Source organism: Chenopodium quinoa, unplaced genomic scaffold (genome assembly GCF_001683475.1).
Source record: "Chenopodium quinoa cultivar QQ74 unplaced genomic scaffold, ASM168347v1, whole genome shotgun sequence".
Classification (NCBI taxonomy): domain Eukaryota; kingdom Viridiplantae; phylum Streptophyta; class Magnoliopsida; order Caryophyllales; family Amaranthaceae; genus Chenopodium; species Chenopodium quinoa.
In genome coordinates, this window is record NW_018743252.1 from 6,685,263 (window position 1) to 6,701,713 (window position 16,451).

Here is a 16,451-nt window from a genome sequence, read left to right on the forward strand (position 1 = left end):
GCCATTTGCATATTTTTGCCTCCCTTGTTGTATTTGTGTTCATATTGCATGTTGCTTTCATATTTTTTTTCCTTTAAACTTAATAATTTCCTTGATCTTGTCCTCATCCTCATCATTATTCAGGATTAATATGGAAACAGCTTCTTTTCTTTCTATAAGTGAGTAGAAAAAAAAAAAAAAAAGGTATGGAGGAAGTATGAATTTTAGCCTCGTTAAATGTTTTATTCAGGTGAATGCAGAAGAAACTTCTATTCTTTTTATAAGTGGTAAACCTGTTACATTTAGACCGTGGTTTGCCATCCACAAGGAGCTCTGCTTCTGCTTCTGCTGTTGCTGTTGTCGTCTCCAGCATCCAGGATTATCGATGTTTGATTGCCTGGTTAGTGTTTCTGATATGGCTGTCCTGATTTGCTTGTTGGCCTTTACAATTAATATCAGCAACTTCGATCAAATATTAACTGTTTCTAGATGAGTTTCGATCAAATATTAACTATTTCTAGATGAGTTTCGATCAAATATTAACTATTTCAAGATGAGTTTCTGTCCATATGCTAGTGTGCATTTAAGAAAAGACAGTTTTTTATCATCTTGAGTCTTTCTGCATCATTGATGCTAGCCTGTCTAGATTTTTGTTTATGTTGCGTTAAAATTTTTGCTTATTTTAAAAAGTTTGCTATGATTGATATTTGTTATAGGACATAGTAGATGTTCAATATCACCATTTTTTTATGTGTTATTTGATAAGTATTGTTCACTATCACACTTGCAATAATTATGTAAGCAGATTGATCTGTTGATGCTGTCCTATTTTTGTTAAACTTCCGTTTTGTGGTTTTCCCCCCTCTTTATTACATTTGTCTATCATTGATGCTGATTTTTGGATAATGTCATTGTATACTTCTGTGGAATAACAAGATTTTGGGCCTAGGCGATGCCCCGGGTCATTGCATGAATAACTTTTTTACTCTTATGCTAGTTATGCATGAATGTCATGATCAAATCCAATTTTTTCATTCATTAAAAAAAATAAAAATTGTAAGGATAGTATGCATTGTGGCTTACTTAGTGGTTAAGCCTTTAGGTTATTTATTTATTTATTTATTGATTATTATTTTTTTTTAATTTATACTCCCTCTGTCCCAAAATATATTTCCTGTTTATGTTTTTTCATGGTATTTAAGAAATAGGAAGAGAAAGTAGATGAAGTACATTAATAAAAGTGAAAAGTACAAAAGTTAAAGAGAGAAGGTGGAAAAAAGTACATGGCATGTGCAAAATTCAAGGGTAATCCAGGAAGTACAATGAATAAAGTTAAAAAAAGTGAGGGTATAATAGTCTTTACATACTATCCAAAAATAAAAACAGGAACAACATTATGGATCTCCAAAATAGGAAAACAAGAACTATATTATGGGACGGAGGGAGTACTTCATTATGAAAGGATAGCATGGAATATACCATAGTTTAATGTTTAAGACTTTAGTGCTTATACTTGAGGTTGCGAGTTCAAGTCTTGTAGTTTTCATATACAAGAATAAATATAAACATAAATAATGTTACAATTAATGTCTCCTTACTCTTCAACCCCGTCCTTTGCTATGGGGTATTAGTGAGAGTGCTGCTTGGCTTGCTTCCTCTGTGCTGTAGTGTGTCCATCTTTGGTATGTTACCAATATAGTTGTATAATGCTGTCACGATATTGTTTTTGCGATGTTTGTTGGGGATGGTGTGTCCAGATGTTGGGGCTTCCACTGCTAGAAAACACTAGATTCTGTCAAAAGATAAACTAGCAGTAAATATTTTAATTTCAGTCTGAGGTTTAGATGCAAGCAAATGGTTGTAAAAGCTGTGTGCAGATCTGATGGGAACAGCTGGCAATCCTGTATTTCTTGTTAGACAAAAATGATCATTTGTGCAAAGATGATAACCTACTGTGTAACAGCTGCTTATCATACAAATCTCCAGGGCAAGAATGAACAATTGAAGCTTTTCTTTCTCTGTTACACTGAAGGGGGAAAACCAGGTGGTTTCATATACCAATTCTAATTTTTACAAATGCCTGCATTCTTGACCCATCCAATTAGGGGCCACATTCCTTCGCTGAAATCTAACCAAATTGATTTGTCGTGCAAGCTAGATTTAAATTAGGCTCTTGATCGTACCCTATGTTACTTGAACTCGGGTATCCATGTCCGACATAGGTATGTGTCCAAGCGTCCGACTCGGCTATTTTGTGAAAAAATTCCATGATTTTGAACTAAAAGTGAAGTGTCCAAATTTTAATACCCACGTTCGAGTGTCGAGGGTCCGACACGGGTACGTGAGGTGAATTGAAGAGTCTTAACATAGATCGTACCCCTTAGGATTTTCTGATATAAATAGTCAAATACTCAGAGTATGCAATTTTCTTACCAATAAAGGAACTGGATTCATATATTTTTTTCCCCTACAACTCGCTTTTCAGTGTGCTAGTCAATGGGTATCAAATAGGATTATTTTCAAGCTCTAGTGGATTTTCCTAATGTGATCCTCTAACCTTCAAAGGTCCAGCTTGGTGAGGTTCCAAAATTGTAGTTCTTATTGATTTATTTGTTTGTTGGGTGTAGATTGTTCCTACAAGTTCTTCCCATTGATGTTCCTTTCGTGTGCAATTTTGCTTGGTATCTATTATTGAGAGATTCTCCCAAAAATTAACTTGTAGTATGGGAATCAAAGCTTTGTCAACAGTGGTATGCATGTAAATTAACATTGATAAGAAACACTTTTCATCTTGCCTATTTGCTTTATATTAATGTTCACTATCCCAGGTATAGTGGCTTCAAAGCTAGAAAAATCAAATGGGACTTGCCAAAAAGGCTAACAAATTTACATTTATTCTGTTAAGTGTTAAGGGTGTTCATTAGGTTATGTGGGAAGTGAGTTGTCCCATGGAGAACTTGCTGTTAGGCGGTTAGGCCCTGATGGAATGATATGTGAAGATCTCAAGGCAAGGTGGCTATTTGCTGATATATGTTAATGAAGATGAGATTTTGTAGAGGAATATCGGTGTTGAGAACATGGTGGAGCAAGATCTTTTTTCAAGGCACGGGCATCTGGAGATTTATTTCAGGTGTTGCATGTTTTCAAGTCCTTGGTTGATTTTAAGTTAAAAGATTGGTTCAAAGGTTCTGCTTTGGCATGACATTTGGTGTAAGGATAAATCTCTACAAGTATTTTCCAAAGTTGTTTAGATTGCTTTATTAGGGAGGCTACCATTTTAGTAGCGTTTCTACAGACTGGAAATCATAAAAACATTGGATCTTACTTTATCGAGACTTCCTAATGGTTGGGATGAAGATTTAATTTTGAGGTTTTTGGTATTCTGTATCTTGAAAAGTTTGTGTAGAATGGACGATATGTTTCCGATTAGAGCTTTGTAATTTCCTTGACAGAAATTTGTCTGTTTTCTTCTGATCTTTTGATATATGGAGGACAAAATCTCCTTTTCATTTATTTATTTTTCTTTTACAGCAGTGGTTAAAAGAAGTTCGCAACTGCCCTTGAGACCTTGTTTTTATGAGGAGTGCTTTATTACACGCTCATGTAGTTTAATCTTTTTGGAGGAAGACTGTTAATTATCTTTTACTCTCTTTTCCTTGGTTCTTTCTCTTTGGCACTTACTAGTAGCCTTGTTTGGGATGGGCTGGGCCCGGCCCAACTTTGTTCTGTGAGATATGCCCTTGTGACTTGGAAACAAAAGGATGAAGGAAGTTTCACTTACTAGTATGGAAAATGGTTCCGTTGGCATTATGGTACTGCAATTAGAAAGAAAGTATAATGAATATTTGAGGGCATAGCTTTCCCTAGCTGAGATTTTAAGTTACTAATCCAGAGGCTTTTGAATAGCTATAGCCAACAGTAAGTATTAGGTTTTAATGCGATATATAACTTTCTTTATTTTGTAATTAATTACTTGCTACATGATAGCTTTAGGGAAAAAGTATACTGTCTGTTGATAGGCCGTGATATGCAGTGAAAGTAAAAGCTTTCTCTTGACTTTAGATGATGCGAAGTTTAAGACTCGTGTCCCATCAATTTTGTCCTCCTTTGCTGGTTTTCATTCTGTTATTCTTTTCAGTTGATAAATGCAAAATGAAGTGTTGAAGTGTCTGTACCCCTGTCCTTGTAGGAGTGTTGAGGTTCTGACACAGGCACTTGAGGTAAAATGAAGAGTCTAGGTTACACGAGAAACTATTATCTGTTTAGTTTTATCAACATTATCATGAAAGCTGAGGTATCAATTGCTGACTATTTTTAAGCCTGCTAGGCCGCTTTACCTTGTGCAGCAGAGTGCATTTCTGTTGTCTGATGAGCCAGTCCATGGCAAGGGACAATCCTCAATTCCCCAACCCTTACTGATTTGACTTTGGATATGCTCTCATTAGTGTTTATGTAATCTGTTTGAAAACCAATGATATGAATTGATAATAAGAGCTGTCTCTTGACTTTGGGTTTTGAAAGTTTATGACTCCTATGCTTATTTGAAAGGCCCTGATATGCAATGAAAGTAAAAGCTATATATTGACTTTAGGTTATGGAAGCTTTAGACTCCTTTCCCATCAAATTTGTTTACCTTTGCTGTTTTTCATTCTGTTATTCCCTTCAGTTGATTTATGCATGACTGAATTATCTTTTCATTAGTTTATCCACACTTCATCTCTCCTTAAAAACTATGATGAGTAAAATGCTACGTCTAACTGTAGGAAGAAGGAAATCCCATACAGTTGTTTGTAGAAAGCTTCAAAAACTTTCTCCCTGGGAATGTGTTTTAAGTGGCATTGCTTGGGCTGTGTGACTTAAGTTGTTTCCTCATCTGCCAATTTTTGGCTTGTATCTGATTAATGTGAATGACTATAGAAGACCTCTCTCCTTTTATTTATTTATTTTCTTTTTTTTTTTTTTTTTTTTTTTTTTTTTGCCTTCCTAAAAGCAGAAGCTGATGAATCATTTGATGGTTGATGGTCAAAAGTTGGGTTATATTATTTCATTTTGCTTTATCATGTATTGATCTGCTTACATGTTCATTATGAGTGTCTCATCTTATGTTTTGCTGTGCAGTCTATTAAAACTTGCTGCAACTAGTGGCAATTGATAACCGTTGTAGACTTGTAGGTGATACAGTGGTTTGTCTCTGTAGAGATTAGTATGTGAACAGTAGTCACAAGGAGTTTTAAGTGACTGTTCACTTTCTTGGGACTATGTTAATAATTTTGGGCCCTCTGCAGGATTTTAGTAGTTTTACTTGGTGTTGCTTGTTGCTGCAGCAACTGATTTTGCTTGCATTTAGAATTCCATTTGGAACTACATTCCACACAATTGTTCCCTGTCTTCTCATGTAGAAATAGGGTGATAGTTTTGCTATCTTTTTGAGAATTTTAGGGTCTAGAATAACCTATACAATTTGTAGAAGATACATCAAATACGTATGAAAGTAAATTTACTTTACAAAATTACAACTGTATTGTTGATTAACATGCTTTGCTTGACAATCAAGTTAATTAAAATGCAAAAGGAGAAACAAAAGGATGGAAAGTGGACTAAACATGAATTACAAGAGTGAAAGTCCTAAAGCAAAAGAAATAGTTAAGTTAGTAAAGATTTTGAGAGACGTTACTGCTTTCAGTATTTCTGAGATTGTACTTCTGTGGCCTTGTCTTCAACAAGCTCCACTATCAAGTCTTTAAAAATCAATGTTTCAATATCTAAAACCAAAGCTGGTGTTTCACCACTGACATCAGTCCAATCTGCTGATTTATGTGTCAGATCTTTCCCTATGATGGTTGTCAGAAAATCCTCCTCATCATCTAAGTTTTGAGGCAAGCTGATAGGTTGGAGCCGATCAATTTCTTTTAATATCTCCTGCAGGAGCTTTGGGCCAGTAGTTGTGAGCTCTGAATGCAATTTCAAGGATGGTCTTGGTTGAGAGAGTTTCTGAGATAATATTTCATTAACTGCATCAAACAAGAGCCTTCTCCCGCGCATTTCTGTGGTTCTTGTTATTCTCTCGTTACTGTTGGATCTTTTATCTGAAATAAAACTGCTTCCTATGTCTTGTTCCAGCACAAAAAACAGATTGGGGTTAATTGCTTCTTGTGACTGGAGGACAAGATGATTGTCCATTGTGTATTTAAGATGATTTACGAATCCTGAGGCAGAGAGTATTTCAGACACATATGACTTTTCCAGATTCATGCTGTTGTAAAGAGGTCCGGCATTACCTAAATTCACATTTTGATAAGTGTTCATGTTCCTTACAGTAGGAGCTAACTCTTTGAAGTTTTCTAGTGTTTGATAATCTCTCCCATAGATGAAACCTGCTCTCATGCTGTCTACAGAGTAAGATGGATCAGTGTCCATGCACTCTGCTTCAGTGTATGGTGCATTGGTCACCAAATCTGCATAAAAGTTAACAACATTGGATCAGCATTTCTTCCTAAGAATTTTGCTATAATATTTTTTGATGGATATTTTAGATAACCATGTTCCAATGAGCTGAGAGTCATGTATCTCATAATATGATAATGTTCCTCCCTTGCTAAGAATGGAAGGTTGCATACTTGTATTTTCTATACTCTTTATTCTAAGCTCCCTTTTCAGTGCACCTTTTATTGATAGTACACAAGGATGAATTTCTTGTTACTTTTGAAAGTTGATCTGATGTTAAGCCTTATTTGTGGAGAATAATGATTTGCATGACTATATCTTTATACTAAGTGTTATCTTCAAGCATCATCTGTTGGTGAGTTAGAAAAAGAAGATTATTGGGATAATGGCCCAATAGCTGTAGAAGTTGAGTGAGTTTTTTAGGTTTATGTGGAAAAAATGCATCTCTTCATGTCATTAATATGCTTTATGTTTGTTGGCACTAATTTTAGTTGATAAACCTTTTTTTTTTTAATTATTATTATTATTATTATTATTTTTTTTTAATGTAGGTTAATGCACTTTCAGCTAACTTGATAATATAATTCCGTCCTTACCTCTGAATGCTGTTGGTTTCTTTCTAACTGGAGACGGAGTTTCATCATCGAAGAAATTAGCATCAAGAACTGAAACCGGGCTTGGTTGCTCCCTTACAGTTATTGCTAGTTCTTCCAAAGGTGCATTGCCTCGGATTGCTTCTGAATTCTGTTGTTAAAAAGGTCAGGTTAGTTAAGGTGAACTAATGAGAATAGAAATGAGTTGAAAAAATAGATATAAGTCAGTAACACACGAAAAGATGAGAAGTAGAACTTACTTTGTTACCACTCACTTGCTGCATGGTTTCATATTTCATGCATGATTCATTAGCAATTTCAATACATCTGTGAATATGTGAGACCATGCTACTGTTGTTTTGGGATAACAATGGATTTGTGTTTCCTTGTTGACTCAGGGATGCTGATTCATTTCTGAACTCACTTGATTGTCCATCAGTCTCCTGCAAAAAAGATGAATCTTGTGGTAGCTTTCGGTTGTGAGGGATGAAGCTCATAGCTTGCTGGCTTTGCTTTACTTTAGAAACGGGTGTTGTTCCAGGGGTGCTTCTTGCGTCTGAAATCCTTGCTGAGCTTGTCACATTTGCCTTGGCCATATGCTCAGGTGCTTTTGAAGTTCTTATTGGCCTTGGAGTTCGTTCTCCAGAATACTTCTTCCTGATGTGATGAGTTTCTTTGGGATCTTTTGCTGCTTTCTTCTGTGCTGAATCCTTGGGGCCATCTAAAGGCTGAACAATCCTAAGTCTCTGAAGGCTAATTACGGGTATATCTTGTACAACTTGAGTTGTTTCTTCCCTTGAACCTTTGACAAGTTTAGTCGGCTTTATATTTTTAGCTGATGTAGCATCTTTGATGATATTGAACCCTTTACTTGAAGACGGAGTAGCCTTTTTTGGACCCTGTTTTTGGCTGTTTCGAACAGAGCTGCTATTGCTTGTTTGGGATGCACAATGTGGAGACTGATTTTCCCTTCTGATTTCCAACTTGTTTTTCTCCTTGTGCATTGAGTCAAGTATCTGTTTTAGAGCTCTAAGATCCTTCCCAGATTTTTGGAAATCAAGATCAGCCAACCTTTTCTCAATTGCACCATAGACAGTGAGAGGATGGTTTTTGGGTTCTTTCTCAGCTTCCTGAGATAGAGAAGCTGTTTGTTCTGACTTGGCTTTATTTGACCGTGGAGTCCTGGATTCCTTGCAATTACTTCTTGGGGAGTTCAAAACCCGATCTACTTTGTTTTCATCTATGGTCCTTGAAGATCTCGAGAACAACTCAGCATTTCGGAAATAGTTAGAGCCATCTTGCTCTATCCTACTCTTGTTGGATGGTGTATCATTTGGCAGAGCTTCCAACCCCATCAACTTTGCCACAACGTTAGATGGTGCTCTGTAACTTGTAGGCTCCTGTTGGTCACTCTGGAATTTGCTGGGACTGCAAATCTCTCTCTTTAAGTCTCCTAGGAGTAAATCGTCTTTCGACTCATGGGCAGATACTTTTACAGTTCGTTGTTTACTATCTAATGACAACCTCGGGAGGTCTTTAACTTTCAAGCTAGAAATGTGATTGTCCCTTGTTTCCCTGCCATCATAAGACAATCGAGCAAGATCTTTCTTTCTTGGAGTTGCTACAGGCGCACTATGGTTGGAACTAATTGAACGGAATGACTCATTGAGAGCAGCAAGTCGTGGGCTATCTGATCTGGACGTATGTGAAAGTCTTGGGGAATCCATATGCTGATAGTCATATTTCACCTCTCTTGATACAGTTGATATCGATGATGCAATTGATATTGGTGATGCAGAGGGGGCAGTCTCTCTGATAATGTGTTTCTTGTGGTGGTAGCCCATTTTTACTGGTGGACTTGGTTGTTGTGGAAGAGATTGTGGCTGGTTTGCTAGGTAATCCCATGACAGCGACTGTTCAGAATTGGCGGTCCATTCATATTCTGATGAGGATATGGCCGTTGAACCAGAAGATGAGATTGAAATTCTAGATGATTCTACGGGGTTAGCTTCCATCTCCTTTATGACATTCGCGTGTTTGTCCTGCAAATGCAAGCAAATTTAGCTGCAGTGGTACACTAATGTTACATTTATCTCTAAAACTTGTGAGCATATGAAGGTATAGTTTCATCATTTAAAGTTAGCTAATTCAGAATTTCAGATGTATCAATCGATTTATCAAGTCTCTCACCTTCGATTTCTTGCTGGCATTATTGCCTGCTCTTCCATGCTGCTTGTTTTCACCTGTTCAAGCATAAGATGTTGATTTTAGAATCATGATTTATGAATATCAAAATTATAGCAGAAAATTTGAACTTTTGTGCTCATAGAGATTTTTGAAGGTAAAAAATTTAACATATAGCAGTCAGCCAGTCACTCAGTCAGCAACCAAGATTTTTGATCAACAATGTTTGTGTTATAAATTATACATTGTTGTATGTCATTTACCTAGCATCAATTAAAGAGAATTACTTGAAATTGAAAAAGAAAATGGAAATTCTTTGGAAGACATCGCAAATCTTATGCTATTTATATATATATAAAACAAAATCTTATGTTGGTTGATCAAATATTAGACGCAATTATCAAGTACAAATGAGTCGTTTAACAATGTCCTAGGACATCACATATGATTTTATTGACAAAGTTGTTATCAATTCTCTATTAATTTTAAACTTGTATAATAAAAAATAAAAATTATTATATATATGATGCAGTCACCAAGTAAAGATGTGTTCAAATAAAAGTAAAGATGTGTCTTCTAACAATGTCCTAGGATATATAGAACATTGCATATGATTTTATTGACAAAGTTGTTAATTTAGAGGTGGCCAGTGGGCCGGGTTGGACCCAGCCCACCCTAACTCGCACGGCTGGTGGGTCACGTGGGTCCGACCCGGTTTCAATCCAGCACAGCCCGGCACAGCTCGGATTTAATCCGGGTTGTGTCGTGGGTCCAAAATTTTCGACACAACCCATTTCAACCCAGCTCAGTTTAACCCGTTTGATTCGACCCAAATCGCACAACCCGTTTTGACTCATTTAATTCGACACACCTAGCCCGTGAACCCACCTAACCCGACCCACCTGGCACAACCCAGCCCGCACGGCCCACCCGCACGAATGACCCACCCAACCCGCACGGCCCGCACAGCCCGCACAATTCGCACGACCCGCACGGCCCGCACGGCCTAACATCCATTTTAAAAAAAAAAACGGCTAGTTTTTTGTATCTAACGGCTAGTTTTTTAAGTGTATGATCATCCATTCTATTTTTCCTATAAATACCAATTCCATTTCACTCAAATTTCCACACAAATTCAAGCTTTCTTTCTCTCTTACTTAAAAATTCTTATTGTTCTCAAATTCTCAAGTGTTATATAGAGTTATATTTTTGTTAAAAAAAATCTCCTTAATATTATTATTAGTATTCTTAAGATTCTAAAAAAAAAAAGTTCTTCTCCATATTATAATTAGTAATCATACAAAAAAAAAATGAGCTCAAGAGGAGGAATGGGAAGGAGTCAAAGTGGTGGTCGAAGTGGTAGCCAAAGGAGTGGTGGTGCAAATTTTTCGTATGAAATTAATACGGAAAATTTAAACCAATTTGTCAATGAATATGGAGATTATGGTTTAGGAGATAGGCAAAATATTCAAACGTCTCCACCACAACATTTCTCCCACGAGTCCCACCAATCATCAAGTTCAACTATGCCACCTCCATCGCAACCAACATCTCAACCTTCATCTCAAGGTAATTTCTAATTAAATTTTTATTGTTATGAATATTTAAAAAAACTATTATTAATGATTATAAAGTTAGTTTAGTTTCCAATTTTCTATGATTTACAATTAGTTAATTACCATGAAAAATGCGTTTAAATAAGTATAATTAAAATATTTAAAATTTAAAAGCTTATTTTCATGAATAGCATTTAAAAATTAATTTTAATAATTTGATTTATGAAAGGTGGTGGCGGTGAAAGTAGAGGTCGAGCACATTTTTCTTGGGTGTGGAAACATTTTGAACGAGTTGAGGTCACACCCCCGGGATGGCAACCTGGTCAACCAAAGAGGTTCACGTGTACATGCCTAGTTTGCAAGGCGCTAGGTGCAAATGTCAAGTCATATAATTGGAAAACGGGAGATGGAACCGGAACCTTGAGTCGGCATTTGCAAAATAAACACGACTTGTTCGAAAATGGCCCCCGTCCTTCGGGGGGTGGCGTCCAAACACAATTGGGTGGATACATGAACCAACCCGGCGGAGGTACACCTTTCATTTATAATAAAGATAGAATGATTGATGAAATGAGTACTTTAGTTATTGCTAATGAATACCCTTTTAGTTACGGTGAAAATGCAAACGTTGAGCATTTTAATAAAGTTGCATTACAACCTGCATTTACTCGTGTCCCCCGAAATACCCTAAGACGTTATACACAAACTTCTTATTATAAGTATAGGAGTGGTTTGATTGAATTATTTCGTACTTTTGATGGTCGTGTTAGTTTTACAAGTGATACATGGACTTCTAGTTTTGGCGAACCTTTTCTTTGCATTACTGCTCATTGGGTGGATGATGATTGGTTTATTCAAAAACGTATACTATGTTTTCAAGCTATGGAAGAAAGGCATACCGGTTTTAACATCAAAGTTCGTATTTTGGATTGTTTAAAAGAATTTCACTTGAATAATAAAGTTTTTTCTTTGTCTCTTGATAATGCAACTGCAAACACAAAGTGTATTGACTATTTGAAAAATGACTCCGAGTTGAATTTGTTGTTGGGTGGTAGTCTCTTGCATGTTAGATGTTGTGCTCATATTTTGAATTTGTCTGTTCAAGAGGGTCTCGCTGAGTTGCAACCATTGCTAAACTCAATTAGAACAGTTATAAAATGGATTAGGATTACTCAGTCAGTTAGAAGAAAGTACATAGCTATGTGTAAAGAGAGAGGTCTTAAGAAAAGACAATGGTCTATTGATACCCCTACCCGTTGGAATTCTACTTTCAAGTTGTTGAGTGATGCTATAAAGTATCGTGATATTTTGACCCAACTTTACAATGAGACTCGTGTTGATCCTACTGAGTTAATAACCGAAAGTCATTGGACTAATGCTTCTTTTGTTCGTGATGTTTTAAATGCTTTTGATAGTGCAACTCATATTTTCTCTTATATTTATGAGCCTAACGTTCATTTAGTCATAATTGAGTGTGTTAAAGTTGTTCACACCATCGAAGAGCATATGAAGATTGATGGACTTCGTCCCGTTCTTGATAGCATGAAACGTAAGTGGCATACTTATTTTAGTGAATTTCCAATCATTTATGGAATTGCTGCTATTCTTGACCCCGGTGTCAAAGCTGAAGGTTTGGAAAATCTTTTAGAATTTTATTATACAAGTTTAAGTATCGATTATGATGTTAGTGAATATATTAACAAATGCAAATCTGTTTTGGGAGACCTTTATGATCATTATGCATCTATTTATGGTTTTGATTTGGCAACACCAACTACTACTAGCACTTCCGATTCTAGATTTGGTTTTCTTGATAAAGTTATGAAAAAAAAACACAAAGCATCTACATCATTCTCATCATCATCTTCTTCAACACTTGCTATTAATGATTATTTGTCATATCAACATGAGACCAACAACAACTTTCAAATTATAAAATGGTGGCAAGAACATAAAAAAAGTTTTCCTATATTGGCGAGAATTGCAAAAGATATACTTGCAGTTCCCGCTTCATCTGTTGCTTCCGAGTCTGCTTTTAGTGCAGGTAGAAGAGTGTTAGATGAAAAAAGATCTCCCTTAACTCCGGAAAGCATTCAAATTTGTGTTTGTAAGAAAGATTGGGATCAAGCTGAAAGAAGAACTCAAGGTTTAAAGGAAGACGAAGACGATGAAGATGATCCTGTGATGATATTGGAGTCGTCAACGGATGATGCAGCTTCCGGGGATGATGATGCAACAAACATGGGTGGCTAGAAAAGTCTAAATCAGGTACGCTAAGAACTACGTGGGCTTTGATTCTTTCGGGATACGTAGGCAACTTATTTTTCGAAAATTACAATTTAATTGCAAAATTAAATTTTAGTTTTCTAAAGATAGGTCCAAGCCCCCCCCCCCAAATTTCAAAAGAAGTACAATATAAGAACTACGCTGGCTTTGATTCCTTATTTTATAATATAAGGATACGTAGGCATCTTAATTAAGAGCAAGCCATCAAATTGTTAATTTTGTAAAAATTAAAACACCACACAACCCACCCGACCCTAACCCACGAACCCACCCGACCCTAACCCACAAACCCACCCGACCCTAACCCACCTAACCCACAAACCCACCCGACCCTAACCCACTAACCCACCCGACCCTAACCCACCTAACCCACAAACCCACCCGACCCTAACCCACTAACCCACCCTTCGACCCACCCTAACTCACTAACCCACCTTGACCCGTCTAACCCACGAACCTAGCTCGACCCACCCATGACCCGTCTAACCCACAAACCCAGCTCGACCCACCCACGATCCGTCTAACCCACAAACCCAGCTCGACCCACCCACGACTCGTCTAACCCACGAACCTAACCCTGGTGTGTCCAACTTCTCCGACCCAACCCACGACCCGGCCCACCCTACCCTACGTGTGTCGTGCCGTGTGTCATGAAACCCCAACCCGCGACCCACCTAACCCTAACCCAGCTCGCACGACTCGCACGGTGGACACCTCTACTTGTTATAATTCCTCTATTGTTGTGACATTGTACCAAACGTCAACGAGAGTTTTTGTAGCATACTTTCTTACTAAAAAAAAATTATGTAAGGCTGTAAGCTACATGTTAGAAAGTGGTAAGTGTAGTGAAAGATACTCCTATATTGAAAGAAACATTTGACTGAATGCTTCTATGATAACAAGATTTCTAGTGCTGTAACATAATAGTATAATACTATGACTTCGCTGTTATTTATTTGTGACAATATTTGTGGAAAATCATAAAATAATTTTGCAATCTATATGTTATAAAACATATATTCTCAAATATTAGAATAGTTCTCGTATTAAAAATTGCAATATTTGTTATTGGGCTCGGCTGTAATGCACGATTTTAATAAAAAAAATTGTTGTATAGAACTCGTATATACAATGAATCTTTTCAATTTTGTCATAAATTCATTGGAAGGAGATTTCTTGAAAGAAATACAGTTTGAATGTTTCAGGGAAATTTCTGGACATTTGAATATTAGTGTTAAAGAATCGAGGAGAGAGAATGATAGATATTTAAATCAAAAGAAAGGAATACAGTTGCTATTCAATTTACTATACATCGATTTTCTAGATTAAATTTGTTGAAAGAACTTAATTAGCTTGTTTACGAAGTATCACACAAAAGAGAAAAAAAAAATAAAAAAAAATCCTTTCATAAAAAAAAAATATCTCATAAAAAGGAATCATCAATGGTTTTAGGCGGGAAAAAATTTCATAAGAAAGCAACACGTATATAGTTTTGAGGAGAGATGATATCAGCAATGTTTTGTTTTAGTAATATTTAATAGATTCCTTTTAATAACAATGTTAAAGCTTTTTACTGTACTATTTACACAAACTCATTTGACTGTCTTTTGTGAATTATACATTAAAAATGTACATTGTGTATATAAAAAGATCAATGTTAATTATTTTTTCCTATTAAAACACAAGAACAATACATAAAAAAAAATTAAAAAATAAATAAAAATAATATATATATATATATATATATATATATATATATATATATATATATATCCTGAGATTTAAACTTGTGAAGTATCAAACAATTCATACACATATTATTAGACTACATTATGCTATTCATATTTTAAAAACTAAAAAGCATAAAAAAAAAAAAAATTATTGGTATTCATATGGTCTCACTGTGCTGATTGAAACACAGAGTAACGACCAACCACTTATGTCGCATTAACAATCATCACATGCCATTATTTCAGGGTCAAGATAAACTGAAATTTTATTACTTGTACCACTTTTGACTATTACTATTACTATTAATTATTTCATCAATTCAGCTATGGCATATGTAGGACAGGAAGAGGATCATGGAATGGAGGGATGTCTTCACCCCACCCCTCCTGTGATAGAAGGGGTACCCTCCTCGTATCTTACCGTGTGAAAAAATGTAGAGCATTAAACAAAAAAATTGTTGCAAATAATATGAAATGAAAGGTGTATAATTCTTGAAATCTATCTGTCAAAAACTCATAGTAATACCAAACAAGCTTGAAGATTATGTTATGGTATACTATATTCTTAAACAACATAGCATATTAAATAATGTTACGCTATATGATTAAACAACGTAATACTTTTAAATATACTTTAAATATTATGTTTACTTAAAAACTTGAGAGGAATTAAAATAGAAATTGACTAATTTCATAATAAATCTTTAGAATGGTGAAAATTGATTAAATCTTACCTGGAGAAGTTCTTCTGTTAGTTGAATTGCTAATGACACGATTATTGATGAAATGATGAGGATCAAAGAATTGAAGCAATCCATTCATACATCCAATCTGCTTCTTCAAATTCTGATTTTCTTCTGACATTGAATACAGAAGTTTTGCAGACATTTTTTTTCTTTGAGATTTAGAAGAAAAAAAGGGGGATGCTTTACTTCATCTGATTTACATTACCAAGGCTGAAAATATGACACATAAAATCTGTTTAACAAGTTTGCAGGTTTACGAGTTTCAGAAACAGAGCGATTTCTGTAAGTAATGCTAAAACCGAAACTTGGGAGTACTTATTTTTCTGAAATCTGACATATTGTGAATATGATAAAATAGATGATTTATGAGTACTTTTTTTTTTTAAAAGGATTTTATTTTTTTCACATGGAAAACAGCAAAGTACAGAAGAAAAATTCTCTGAAAAATGAATGAATGTGTATGTGTATGTATGTTCTGTCTGTTGGCTAAGATAGGCAGCTATATATTGCCTACTGCATGGTTTATGAGTGACAATTTTTTATATTAAAGTCTTTTTGGAGATGACCTCGGGAATTGTGATTCTATCAATTAATGATTAATTAATGTCTGTAATTACTCCAATTTTATATTCCTTTTTAAATGCTATCCTATACAATTTAAGATTTTTAGAGATAATTATACTCCCTCATTCCCTTTATTTTTGCCCTATTACTAATTTTTGGGTCAAACTTTGAAAACTTTGACCATAATTTACCGTTAATTTAAAAAAGATAATATAGTCATGAGTAGTCTTGTTAGATTCGTCTTATTGTATTTTTTATTAATATCATGTTTTTATAATTTTTACGTATATGAAATAAAGATATAGATATTTTAAAACGCATTTTAAAGACCGCACACAGTCAAATGGAATAAAAAAAATAGGGACAAAG

The 16,451-nt window shown here is 35.3% G+C and overlaps 1 protein-coding gene across 1 annotated transcript; it reads right to left on the reverse strand.

The window, feature by feature from the left end:
- Positions 1-5,461: 5,461 nt before the first annotated feature.
- LOC110735120 (protein LONGIFOLIA 1-like) lies at positions 5,462-16,212 on the reverse strand. Its single transcript, XM_021915272.1, has 5 exons — positions 15,507-16,212; positions 9,207-9,259; positions 7,277-9,058; positions 7,020-7,167; positions 5,462-6,434 (listed from the first exon to the last, which is right to left on the reverse strand). Exons 1-5 carry the CDS (start codon positions 15,658-15,660, stop codon positions 5,659-5,661), a joined length of 2,913 nt encoding a protein of 970 aa, XP_021770964.1. The 5' UTR covers positions 15,661-16,212; the 3' UTR covers positions 5,462-5,658.
- Positions 16,213-16,451: the final 239 nt, after the last annotated feature.